Source organism: Hippocampus guttulatus, chromosome 6 (genome assembly GCF_054856545.1).
Source record: "Hippocampus guttulatus isolate MCC_2025c chromosome 6, RoL_Hgut_1.0, whole genome shotgun sequence".
NCBI classification, from domain to species: domain Eukaryota; kingdom Metazoa; phylum Chordata; class Actinopteri; order Syngnathiformes; family Syngnathidae; genus Hippocampus; species Hippocampus guttulatus.
Window position 1 is genome coordinate 23267743 of NC_141266.1, and position 13465 is coordinate 23281207.

The following is a 13465-nucleotide window of genomic DNA, read 5'->3' on the forward strand; positions in this document are numbered from 1 at the left end:
TTCTGCGTTTTCCTTCCATATTCCAAAAACATGCATGGCAGGTTAATGTAACACTCTAACATGGGTTTGGAAATGCATATCCTTAATCACATGTGATGACATAAGATTATTTGAGCAAAGATATGTTGACCAAACTGGTCGCCCTTCAATTACGTAATCATTACCTAAGCAATAGCACTCAGTTTGGAGAGGGGTGGTGATTTCTCTTTTATTCAAATGTACAACACAAACACATTGAATCATCTTTATTACAATGATTTTAAAACAAAGGCACATTCAGGGTCATCAAACAGGTCTTGCCTTTACCACACATCAGAGGTCATTTGCAAAAAAAAAAAAAAAAAAAACATTTTAAATGGTCAACAGTGATTTAAAGGAGACATATTTGACTTTTTTTCCCCCAATCTACAATTTAAAACAGTTCCTGAATGTCTTAACGTGTCTGTGGCGTGTCACTTAACGCCATATTTGTTGTGTTGCTGAAATCAGCTGCTTTTGAGGGGTTGGCCTTGTCTGATGTGAGTGGGCAAAGGTGGGTTTGTTACCATGACCACTCACGGGGCGGGCACCGAGCCTTGCAACAAGAGCAGCACCCCACCAAACACAAATTCCCCCAACCACTGGCACCAATTTCACAGAGATTAAATGTGTGTCACTTCGTAGAAGCTAATGCTAATTTGAGCATCCAATAAAACTCAATGCAGCTTTGCTTACCTTTTGGCTTTGACGTAATACTGTAAGGGTGTCACACTAGTTGGGGAACTTCAACGTGGTTTGCAATGACCGTGAGTTTGAGTCTCTTAAAATAGGTTTTCAGTGTTGTCCAGCTGTTGCCTGAAAGTGGCATTGGATCTTCACCCAGCCGTGCTTCAAAGTCTTGGGCAGAGAAGCAGTCTAGGTGCTTATCATGTAAATTCTCGACATTATTCTGACAAAGTTTGTGGACGTGCAGAATATCTTGCTTGCAGACACATTTTACAAGTTGTCAGATAAAAGAGATTCAATTTCTAGACTTGATGGGTGGGGCAGGAAATCGAGAGCCAACTTCTTTTTCCATAAAACTGTTAAAAACTCAATTTTTGTCAAGATATCCCCTTTAAATAGATTAGAAGAATCGTTTCCAGTACAAGAAAAACAAACCCACTCCAAAATGTTCCTACTCAGTCTCTGACAAATCAGTGTGGAGCGGTGTCGTTTCCCTCTCCCGTCCAAAACCTTCCGTGAAGGCCCCAAACAGCACATCCACCACCCCGATAACGATGCTCCCCCCCACGACGACGGTATTGAACACGCCGGCGACGCTTCTCCACGCCAGCCGGCCCGTCCCCCCGCCAACAGCTAGCGCCTGATCCCCCATCTCCATGGCCACCGTCCCGGCGTAGTCCCCGCTCTGTCTCAGAAGACGCCCCCCGAAGAACTTGCTTACCCGCCAGGTCTTGCCCAGGGCGTTTCCGCATATCCCGACCGTGTCGCCGGCCAGGGTCCCCACGCCGGTGACCCCCGTGTAGCAGCTGTTCAGCAGTGCGGCAAGCATGGAGGAGGCGCAGTCGTAGAGATTGTAGATGCAGTCCATCAGGAAGTCCAGCAGCGTCTCGGCCATCCAACGTAGCCACGACAGCAGGTCCGACGTCAAGAGGTAGAAGAGGGAGAAGAAGTCTCCTGGGAGGGCAGTGAGGACGCCGAGGTCCTTCCGGAGAACGTATATCACCTGCATCAAAAGACACAATGGGAAAGTCATGACCTCAAATAAAACATCTTTTTTTTTTTTTTTAATCAATCTTTAGACTTAAAAATATATCGATTATTTTTCGGCCAGCTTTGGGAATGTTTAAACGGAGCTGAAAAAGTACAACCAATTTGAAATCAAATGAATTTAAGGTTATCTCAGATCGAGTTCGGGAACATGATGTATGCTGAATTCAATCACGCTTAACTGTGCAAAACAAGATCAAGTTGTCTCAAATGGGATTCACAAAATGTGTGGATGGTAAATTGAATTTTCGGTTTTCGGTCATGTCGATAGGTTTCGGAAACATGGCAAATGTTACACCGAGGGGAAATTTGTGAAATAAAATACAATAAACCAGTTCTCTGAGGTGGCGCTCAGAAAAAGGACAATGAATTCAATTAGGATGTCGACGAATGAAAGAATAAAAATGAATACAACTAGAAAAAGTCAGTGGAGATTTTTAAAAACAATTGCCATCTACAGTATAAGAGAGCATTTGGGACAATTGTAAAAATTGTAAAAAATAAAAAAATTAAAAATGTTAATTTAGATGCGGTCTCATCAAATCAAAAATAATTCTGGTTATCCCTGATGTGATTTGTAAAAATTGCAAATATTAAATAATAATAATAATAATAATACACAATACTTTGAATAATTAATAAGAAATAGCAAAACCTGAAACAGATCTTTTACCTGTCCAGGGAATTGCGTGATTCTGGAGAAGATGGGCCTGAGTGGAGTTTTGAGGATGGACAACGTGGTGGAGAAGATGCTGACCACAATGTTGCTGGAATTGCCGTCTGCCTTGTCCTGTTCAGCGACGCGTTCAACATCACGCGTCTCATCAGCCTCCTGAATGCCACCACCGCTCTCCTTCTCCCCTGCGGATTTCTCCGTCACGTCCGAGTCTCTTCCATCCGAGTCTCTTGCATCCGAGTGAGTCGCAGCTTGAGTGGAGTCCAAATCTTCAATCTTGTCCGGTGCACGGTCTTGGGCTTGAAGATCCAACGTGACCCCGGCTGACCCACCCTCTGCCTCCCCGCAGCCTCCGGAGAACAGCTCCTGCACTCCCAGCGTCTCCTGCAGCTCCTCGACGCTCAATCGCTTCACGTTGTCATCCTCATGGAGCGACTGGCTAATTAAGGCCATCGCGAAGCTGCCGTGGCCGCCCGGGACGGAGCAGCATGCCGCTGACCACAGCGGCTCCGCCGCACAGCCTTCGACCCCGGTTAGGACGTAGAGCTCCCCGCCAAGAGCGCTGCACTGCGAGGCAACGTCAGAGCGGACCACTGTGGAGACAATCCAATCCCAGTGTTGGAGGGGGTCGTCTATCGAGGGTGGTGTGCGGTCGCTTCCTCTGAGAAGCGCTGGAATGAAAATTTCGACTCTGTCCTCGTCTATTGCCTGTGCGACACAAGCAGAAAGTCAATTCCAATTTTCATCACCATTAAATTAGTGTATTTGTTTTTATTTGGCTGAACTGCTTTCAGTGATATGTATATGTCAGAGTTTCTTCAAGAGAGAGAGAGAGAGAGAGTTTTCTCCGGGCACTCCAGCAGGTGAATGGGACACTCAATATTGTCTCTGGATGTATTTGTGAGCGCAAAGGGTTGTTCGTCTACGTGCGCCCTGTAATTGGCTGGCAACCGGTTCAGGGTGTCCCCGCCTACTGCCCGTTGACAGATGGTATAGGCTCCAGCGCCCCCCGCAACCTTTGCGACGATAAAGCGGATCGGAAAATGGATGGATGGATGGATGGACACACACACACACACACACACACACAGACACAACACACACACACATTACGTTAGTGTGGCTAGATGGATGACTGCTTAAGTTGAAGATGAGGAGAGAGGAGCGTTGGCGCGGAGCGCAGATGCGTATTTGGCACCGAGTCGCCGCTTGGAATTGAAGCGGATTTACATGGGACAGGAGAAGTGAACCAATCTCTTTTTTTTTTTTGCTTCAGCTTCTTGTTGACTTTGAAACTTAGCTTGTAGCCGACGTGTGCACATTTTGAGCATGACGTCTCTGGTTCACTGGAGAAAGGACACTTTGTGATTCTCTCCCGTTTCATCTCAAACTGCTTTAAATACCAAAGCGGATGAGGGAAAAGTGGTTCGGATTGCACGACTGTCCCGTGTTTTATGTTATGTGTTGTGCTTATTATTTTACTTTATGTTAACGGTTTTGTTCAGCGCTTTGTTACAGCTGCTGCTGTTGTGAAAGCGCTATATAAATCAGCATGTATTGTATTGTGTATTGTACGACAGCATTTCCAAAGCACATATGAGCATATTTGAAACATTGCAAGTCGCACCAATGTGACAGATGTGCCCTTACCGCAATCTCCTCTCCCACTTGTCCCTGGGTCCATTCGGGGCCGAGACGGAAGGCCAAGGCGACGGCCGTGTCACTGTCGGGTCTGTGCAGGGTGGCGAAGTCGTGGCCGCCGGGCGTCTTGTGACACCGAGGGCTCAGCGCCGAGCCCTCGCGCCAAGCAAGTGTCTGCCCGTAAAAGCAAAGGCCGCATGGGATGTCCGGCTCGGCGTCGGCGTCAGCTGGCGGTGACAGGCTGCAGCCTTGCACCGGGCCCAGCAGGGCCAGCACCCACACAGCGACAGTCAGCATGTTGCTGTGTAGGAGGGTGATGAGCTCAGCAAATTTCTCTCACAAAGCCATACAATGTGTGAGAGAGTTACAAAGAAATACGAGTGTCTTGCTGTGTCCCTCACTGGCTGCTTGCTCCTAAAATCATGTTACAAGTCAGCAAATGAGCAACTAACTAATGCAGGCTCTATCTTGCTTGCTTTCCCCCCCACCACCACCACACTCCACTATCAGCTCCACCCACGGCCCCTCCCCTTGCCTCCATGGCGACGGCTTTGACTCTACGAGACAAGCCCTGCTCACACCCTCCGCAACCTGCCGCTTACCTGTAAATCAGCATTCCCAAACACACGCCGGCAGTCATCAAGCGACATCCAACGCGTACAAGCCTTGTTTGACTGGCTGCCTTTTTCTTTGTCGTAGTGCACATTTCTCGTGCATGATGGTGACTGGCCAGGGCAACAATGACATGAATTATACATGACCATTATATATGCGACTGAGCAGAAAATAGACTGCTCTGACTTGGTGCAGTTTTTAGACTTCTGACTGCGTATTATTTAAAGTTTTTTTTTAATTATTATTATTTCAGTTGGAGTTATCTTGCTCATTTTCATAACGGTTACATCACATTCTTGAAAGTCAAGTCAAACAGGTGCTTCTGTGTCTACTGACCAAAGTTCCTCCCTAAAACATTTAATCCTGTAGCTGTCTCATGCAGACTGCAGCTGATGTTCAAATCAAAGCAGTGTTGAGTTTGTCAGACAAACAATCTGCTCACTGTGATCATCCTTTGGGAATCTGGCCAGACTGCTTTCAAGCGTTGGGGCAAACACACCCCTTGGGCTTCGCCATCACGATTCCTTTTTTTTTTCCCCCCCTTCATACACCACAGTAAAAATTCATGTTTCCAGTGTGAGGGTGCAGAATGAGGGCGTGAAAAATCGATGACAAACTTTGAATCACAAGTGACACGCCTGCTTTGAAAGCTGCAAAAATAGATTACTCACCGTTTGCTTTGTAAGGAACAATAAAGCTGCCACAATATCAATTTAAACGAGGCCCAAAGGCGATTTATTAAACCATGTTTGAAATGTTGTAACCAATGCGATCAAAGTCACTTTTTCTTCGCTCCCTTTAAAAGTTTTTGGCACACCTACAACATCCTAATAAAGCTTGACAGCCTTATTTCTTTACATGGGAGGTTGTTTGAAAAGTGATGGTGCAGTTTGAAAACAGTCCACACGGGGGAGTCCTTGAAACTAAACTGTGGAAAGCGCTGTTTGGTACAAGCATGGACTAGTTCACGAAATTAGTGGGGTAAATCTCACGTAACATAAAATAATCCCTTGCACATTTGTGGTGAGCTATTCACAAAAAAAAACATTCTTAACAAGAAAAGCAACACTATCAGAAAGAACTTTACAGAAAAAGCAATGACAATTAAATTGAATGTCAAGAATTAAACATTATTTGCTGCTCCTTCTATTGCGTGCATGTAGGCCACCAGGAGGCAGTATAACACAGAATTCCACACATGGGAGATGGTCATTCCACAGTAACTTCAGTAAAGTTTGTCATTTTTTGCAGAGGATAAATAATGTATGCCTGAGTATTTTCTTTTTACATTATTTGTCACTCCAATATTTGTGTTCAAACAATGATTGATTGATTGATATAGCCACTAATGTACCTGCAGGAGCTAAGTTTAGCCTAGTTGGAACAGAAAATGTTCAATTCCTCATTAATGGCGGCGGTGCTCGATTCCCATCCCGCAAATAGCTGCGGACGACTGTATTTACACCTATACAGTTTATTCGCTCACATGTAAACACACGCACGTCCACGCACGCAGAAAAGCTCACTCATTAGGGATGTCAATGACCAGCTCGGCCTCGTCACCCTCGCCTCGGTCTTCGTCTCCTCGCTCGCTGTCGATGTCGCTCTCGCCATCATCCTCGGCGGCATCCCCGCTGAGCATCTGTCGGGGGACCCAGCTGAAGGGGCCACTGGTCGTCGAAGCCGCAGCCGGGCCCGATGGGTAATTGGCGGTCATGGGCGCCACCACCTTGCGGGTGTGTGGGTAGGAGGAAGAAAAAACAACAACAACTTAAGCAATGGGAAAGAAAGACTGACACGTGATGCTTGGAGGGGGTGGGGGATGAATGAATGCAATACGGAATGAATCAGAACCAAGTCAAACTCAAATGACCAAAAACCAAGAGGGAGGGGTTGAGTTGTAAAATTATCAATAAAATTCAGTTCAGGCATCGTTAGCCTCTTACACACAAAGATCCCGCACAACTTCCGCAGAAGGCTTTTTCTCATTACAACAGGTTGAAAATGATGTCATTTTGAATTAGAATTAAAGGTAGCTGAATAGAACATTTAACTGTTTTAACAATAGAAAAATTAACCAATTTGTTGAGGGGAGGGAGTTTAAATGTCATTATCCTTGTCTGATGTTGTAATTTGTTACGGTGTAAAAATAAATCAATACAAATCCCCACACAATGATTCGGGAGTCGGGCAAAGGTGAATGATTCCCAACACAACCCAGGACATGTTTGCTAAATGTTAAAACAACACGCTAACAGTGGCCTAAGACTGTCTTTTGTTTGTTTGCTCCCCTTTTTCCATCTCTCACCTTCCCGGCTGGATCTCTCTTGTTTTTGGGCGCCTTTGTTTTCCGCTCTTTCTTCACTCGATCAGCAGGGGGAGCCAAATACTCTGGTGGGAAGGGCATCTGCCCAGTATGAGCGCCCACATACACAAATGGGAGTGGCCCACGTGACAGAAAGATGACAAGCAAACCAACACAAAAAATGAATACTGTAATGCGAAAAAGGAGATAAATAAAATGACAAATCAACTTGTTGGTAAGGCTCAATGATGATGATGATGGAGGAGGAGGAGGCAGTGGCGGGATACGAGAAAAGGCGAGGTGGCGGGAGGGAGAAAGTCACTCACAGTGTTGAGGTAAGCTCCGGAGCCGGAGGACTGCAACGCGTGTACACCCGGACGAGATAGCAGGGAGAGGTGAGGCGAGGGTGATGACGGTAGACACGTGCCCGGGCTACTTCTTCGCCTGGAAAGGACACAAAACACACTCAATTGCGCTTGCCTCTTAAAATTGCGTGTGACGGAGCGAGAACATGTCAATAAGCCAAAGGTTACAACATCTGAAATACTGTGCAGGGAATTTGTATTCAAAATGCGGGATGACCCCCGCACTTTTAGTCATCTGTGAGTTTGTGCACTTCGGTAGTTGCTGCTCTTTTTGGTTAGCAACAGCGTTGCAAATTCTTCAAATGTACCCATGTGAGGATAAGGGACTCAGATGATGGATGGATGAATTCATAAGTCAGGGCTGATTTATGTGACTTACTTCTTGGCTCCATCCCGTTCTCGTTCCCTCTCCCGGAGTACTTCTCCCTCACTGTAGTCCGAGGACACAGTCGCGTCGGAATCTAAACGCGACAAAGTGAAAAGCTGAGCACACATTTTAACGGTGAGAATTCTCCATGAACAAATTGTTTTGAGTTTAACTACCTGAGGAATCTTCATCCACCCTCTCATAGGGAAGCAGTCGGTCCAGAAGGAAGCTGAAATTTCACGGATGAATATGTCACAAAACATAATCAAATGTATTGGAGGTCCTATATTAATTATCTTTACTGTTTAACAAATTGATAAACGAAGCAAATGAATAGACACATCTTTTGAAGTCACCAAAAAAACAAAGGGTCGATAATGCTTGTTGTTTTTTTTAATTGGCTGTCCATTTTGCCATGCACAACTTGATGGATCTGACAGTGGATCTGTGGATGCACTGAGTCTGGATGACCAATATTGTTTCAATAAACCACAATGCACATTGTGGAGGAGCCATTGTTCGGGGGATTTAATTAAAAGAATTACAAGGTACAATAAATAAACAAATGCAAGAAAAATATTTTTTATAAACACCCTGTTCTGTATTTTTAATGGATGAACATAACTCGTACATTGCTTTTGTAATATCCACATATATTCTTTAAGTTCTGTAAAATGCTTTTGTGACAGCTGTTGTGAAAGCACTATCAAAATAAAGCAATATCGTATTTATTGTAAATTGTAAAGCAACTGAGGATATCGAGTATAATATGGCACAAACCTTTTGTCCCGGGACACTTTGAGCAGTTTTCTCTGTGCCCTCCTCAACTCCTCTTGGAAGCATTCGTGCTCCTAGAGAGAGAAAAAGAGAAATTTTAATTTGTTCTCGCCATTTGAATGTATATTTGTACTTTGTAACTTTAAGATATCCTTTATTTGTCCCACACTGGGGAAATTTACTTTCTACTCTTTACTGAGAACACATTATTTTGAAAGCATAAAAGTCTGAGCAAATGCTTAACTGATTTTTTAGTGTAACACGGAAATTATTTTGCGTGCAAACGCCCCCCGCCCCTCGTTGTACCAAGTTGTCAAAACGGGTACTGTAAAAATGACAGTAAAAATTCCGTTTCAATGTTGTTCTTCAGTACGTTGATCACTTAAGTGGGCTAAGACTATTTTTCTTACATTGCAGATTGATTTAAGTTACGGGATTTACACCTTACTTCTTCTGAGGGTTTTTTGGAGAAATTACTTACGTACAGACTACGAGTGTCTCTGCCACCACTACAATACTTACATAAACCAAAAATTTCAACTTTCGTTTGAGGTTCTTGTATTTTCGCTTGTAGTCGACTTCGACGTCTGCTTGGCCGTTCATTTCTGAAATGCACCACTCACATTAACAACGACATCTTAAGGCACATAACCACAAAGTATACAATTAAAATGTAAAAGGAATAAGCACGAGCACATTAGCATTCTCAGACTTGCCGTGCAGGGCAAGCTGGCTAAGCTAGCTAAACACGTTAGCAGACGAGCTAAACTCGCTCAAAATACACGCCGGTGAGTTGAAAATAATTATAGAAATCCGGTCAGTTTTTTGATTTGATTTGTTTTGTTTTACGATTCTAGCGTAGCTTTTACCAGTGCGGACAGCTATTCGGAAGAATCTTGCAATCCGTACCTCTTCCTTTAGTCTCTCTCTGGCGACATGGTTTTGTTTACGCTCCGAACGTCGCGATGTCATCCCGCGTCATGTCTACGTAGTAGCGACGCAGGCGTCTGTCTATTCCGGCTTCCTCCCGTTTAATATGGACACAATGTTAGGTACAATCGCAACAATGTCTTTAGCTGAGTACTGTATTACTTTAACAACATAATTTTATTTTTGGTTGTATTTAAAATAAGACATTTTTAAACACGACTTTTACTTTGGAAAACAATGATCAACGTTTTTCCCACGTGACTGACGTGTGTAATTACTTGAGGTTCAACCTTAAAATTAATTTGACGATCTGAACAAAATCAGTTTTGCACGGCACTGTATCTGGCCTTGATGCTTTGAATTGTCTCTCAATGTCCTCTGTACAGCTGCCTGATGGTGAATTTGCTGCACAGACCACACCGTAGATTCACTTGGCAGTACCCTGCAGGATGAATTATAAATCGAGGAGAATCTTGCAGGGGGTGCGTCATGTGACTCACTGCATGATTTTGTGTGTGCGTGCCCGCGTGGATGCGCGCAGAGGTGGTGGAGACACAGCATCAATGTACATTTACACTTAATGTATTTAAAATGGAGGAGATGAATGGGGCAGAGGAATGAGGCAGGACAGTGGCAATTGCTTAGATGCAGTGCAGAGATCGTTGGCATGGCAACTCACCCATCTTGCACAGGCACACACACACTGACAACATCACGGCTCTTAAAACCCCAAACAAGACCTTTTCTCTTGTCATATTGTCTGCCTTCCCTGCCATTTTTAGTGAGATTCATACAGATGGGAATCCTGCTAAAATGCCGCAGTGTCATTTCGGGGCAGTAAAAAGCACTGTAATGGTTGCACCACATCACCGCACCGACCTACCCCACACCTCCCTTTGACGGAAGATCGATGAGGTACACTGACAAATTGAAACCCGCCCAGAAAATTTGTGACACTGTAATTTGTAGCTCCCATTTGTTGTGCAAAGCCCAAAATAGCCTCTTCTTTCTATGTCCGCTGCCATGAATCACATGGTGCCGGCCTCTCGGAGAGCCGTCAGCCCTCCATGCAACACTCTGTCTTTTTAATGGTGCATTCTATGTATTCTCTTCTGTTATTTTTAGCTTGTCATCTCTTTTGACCCGCCCCAACCCTCCACACGTACTCACTTGGGTCTACTTCGTCACCTTCCCCGTTTACGTGTATAAGTTCTCTAACTTGTGCTTTGTGGCCATGTTCACTGGAATGTACGGAAAGCGCACCAAGAATGACTTCAACAGAGGCATGCTCTCTGAACACAAGGTAAGCTATCTACTTACCTAACACCTTCCACACCTGACGTACAACTGTACTGATCTACGTACATACTGTACCAACCTACACTTGTACTTTCCAACCTGCCTCCCTTCCTTTGTTTCACCCTAAGTCTGGCATTCGAGACCCGCTATTCAGCCAGCTTTAGCTCTATCCCTCCTCTAACACACCTGATTCAAACGATCAGCTCATCAGCGAGCTTTGCAGAAGCCTCATAATGATCCTGCTCAGTTGAATCAAGTGTGATGGAAGAGGGAGCCATCTAAAACAGCATTAATATGAGCTCTGGAGTACCGGACTTGGGCACCGCCTGATCGATACCATCCTTCCTACTTGCCACTCTACCTTTGTACCAACCTTCTAACCAATCTACCGATCTACAGAACAACCGACCTAAACCTTTGTATCTTTCTTACCTGCCTTTCCCGCTTCTTACTGTAACATTAGCAGTAACGGTGTCCCACAGGGTTCTCTACTAGGACCACTGACATTAGCACATAATGGGTCAGTCCTCTCTTCTATGTCTTCTATCCCTGAACCAGAACCTAGTGCATCACCTTAACATAGGCAGTATTCCTTGTGTTCCAGGACAAACTTATCCGAGCTATTAAAAGAATCCACCATGAAGTGGATGAGTGCAGGGAGGCAGAGAGTGAGACGTACATCGACTCAGTACAACTAGAGGTACAGCCTTCTTCTTATTCAATTATTTATACCAATCATTTCTGGAGGTAAAATATGTAGTGGAACCTGCAAAATTAAAGCATTCTTTGATTGGATCTCATTAGTGTACCTAGTATCATGGCCAGCATGTAGCCGTGTGTTTTTTCAGAGTCGGTTCGACGAACTGGAACGAGAGATCCGAGCCGAGTTCGGGAACCTCCATCGCTTCCTGGATGAGGAGGAGCAAAATGATCTCGAGCGCTTGAAGCAGGAGCGAGGAAAATTCCTGATGGGACTGAAGAAGAGGGAGGATGACATCTACCAGCAACGGAAGGACCTGGAGAGAGCCATGGCCGTGCTTAACAGCAAACTGGCCGAGGAAGAGAGCATCAACATGCTCAAAGTGAGGAAAATATCGTATCAAATTACATTTGCATTCAGGCCAGAATGCCAGGCATTTGATGAAGTTTTTTTTTTCACTCCTTTCACTCCAGGACATCCAAGATCTTATTAAAAGGCAAGTCTATTCATCAAACTTGTGTTACGTACTGTATGCTTCACATCGCGCCCATCAATCATTGACATCCTCCCCCGTCTCATCTGATCCAAGCAGATCTCAGGTCAGATTTGTCCTCCCTCCAGAAGTGGACAGTGAACTGCTCTCAGGCCACTTTGTGGGACCCATACAGTACAGAATATGGAAGCGCATGAAAAGCTGCCTTTACCCTAGTATGTACATATTATAAGAAAATGTGAAAATGTCTGCAACCAAATTGTCACTCCGCCGGACACATCTTCAAGGACGCACCTATAAAGTTTACTGTGCTTGCTTCCAGATATTACACGGGTAACGTTCGACCCAGAGACGGCCCATCCTCTCCTCTCCGTGTCCCCATCCTGCACCTCAGTGCGCTTTGACGACGCTAAAGACATGCCAAAATCCTGCCGGGACAACCCCAAACGCTTCCACCACTACTACTGCGTGCTGGGCCGCGAGGGCTTCAGTGTGGGGCGACACTACTGGGAGGTGGAGGTGGGCCAGAAAACGGCGTGGAGATTGGGCGTGGCACGGGCCGACATACCCCGAGGGGAGATAGAGGCCACGGGCACGTCCGGTGGTCTTTGGACTTTGGCCCTGAAGAACAGAGACATCTCGGCTTGCACCGATCCCACACCCGTCAGGGTCAACGTGCCACTTCGCCTGGCTCGCGTCGGTGTGTTTCTGGACTGTGAAAAGGAGGAGGTTTCTTTCTATAACGCTGAGAACATGGCACCTGTCTACACATTCACCACGGGAACTCTCCTGCTTCCTTTGTACCCCTTCTACAATCCGTGTGACACTGACGATGGCAGGAACACGGCTCCCATTAACATCTTTAGCCCATCGCTATGACCGAGGGCTTTGTTCACCCTAGCAGTGTTGTTTTCGTCAACAGTAATGAAATAATTTCATTGACACCTTTATTTTTCATGACTAACTCTTGGAAGATGATGAGTCGAAGTGCGAGACGTCACCAAGGTGTTCTGTCAAACATTCAAAATGCACGCCCATCGCATTCCAATTGTTCAAAAAGGAGAGCCTGCTCACTTTAGGATATATAACACAACTGTCAAGATGTTTCCACAATCTGTTTGAGATTAATTTTATACTTCAGATTTCCATAACAGCTGGTGCGATTGGGATGCTAGCTAACTTCTAGCTAAAGTTAGTTGTGCTAGCATCAATTCACAAACGTTTGTATTAGCAACTGTTAAGTTGTGGACAAGATTTTAGACATTGTTGCTGGCCCAACATAAAATAAGGAACAAATGCCACCAATAATACAGATACTTTACACTTTTGGCCATTGCATCAGAAAGCTCCTTCCGCCACTCTGACGCCATTGTGGTTTTTTTAAAGACAGCATATAGCTCTAGATACAGCGCCTCCAAGGTGGGCATCGTGTAAAGTCAAAGGAACCAAAGACTGAGGAAGAACTTGTAGCCTGGCCTGGTAGTTTTGGAAACTTTGACAGCTTCAGCGTCAAGTGTTTGGGGTTCCTGCAAACACATGGCATGT

General features: G+C 45.1%; 3 protein-coding genes across 5 annotated transcripts; 1 reads left to right on the forward strand and 2 right to left on the reverse strand.

Moving 5' to 3' along the window:
* Window positions 1–188: 188 nt before the first annotated feature.
* LOC147204233 (uncharacterized) lies at window positions 189–4546 on the reverse strand. The gene is made up of 3 exons (XM_086113881.1): window positions 4079–4546; window positions 2426–3136; window positions 189–1708 (listed from the first exon to the last, which is right to left on the reverse strand). The coding sequence occupies exons 1-3, from the start codon at window positions 4364–4366 to the stop codon at window positions 1157–1159; spliced, it is 1551 nt and encodes a 516-aa protein (XP_085970007.1). The 5' UTR covers window positions 4367–4546; the 3' UTR covers window positions 189–1156.
* An 846-nt stretch (window positions 4547–5392) lies between these two features.
* ino80e (INO80 complex subunit E) lies at window positions 5393–9532 on the reverse strand. Of its 3 annotated transcripts, none has more exons than XM_086113884.1 (8): window positions 9408–9532; window positions 9021–9103; window positions 8502–8572; window positions 7898–7950; window positions 7734–7815; window positions 7316–7433; window positions 6993–7091; window positions 5393–6413 (listed from the first exon to the last, which is right to left on the reverse strand). In XM_086113884.1, the coding sequence occupies exons 2-8, from the start codon at window positions 9099–9101 to the stop codon at window positions 6207–6209; spliced, it is 711 nt and encodes a 236-aa protein (XP_085970010.1). In that variant the 5' UTR covers window positions 9102–9103; window positions 9408–9532; the 3' UTR covers window positions 5393–6206. The 3 variants fall into 3 exon arrangements, with proteins under 3 accessions (XP_085970010.1, XP_085970008.1, XP_085970009.1); XM_086113882.1 differs by having other exon boundaries at window positions 9368–9482; XM_086113883.1 differs by lacking the exon at window positions 6993–7091 and having other exon boundaries at window positions 9368–9483.
* Window positions 9533–10612: 1080 nt separating this feature from the next.
* LOC147204235 (zinc-binding protein A33) lies at window positions 10613–12820 on the forward strand. The gene is made up of 6 exons (XM_086113885.1): window positions 10613–10731; window positions 11332–11427; window positions 11576–11809; window positions 11901–11923; window positions 12020–12135; window positions 12243–12820. Exons 1-6 carry the CDS (start codon window positions 10663–10665, stop codon window positions 12797–12799), a joined length of 1095 nt encoding a protein of 364 aa, XP_085970011.1. The 5' UTR covers window positions 10613–10662; the 3' UTR covers window positions 12800–12820.
* Window positions 12821–13465: the final 645 nt, after the last annotated feature.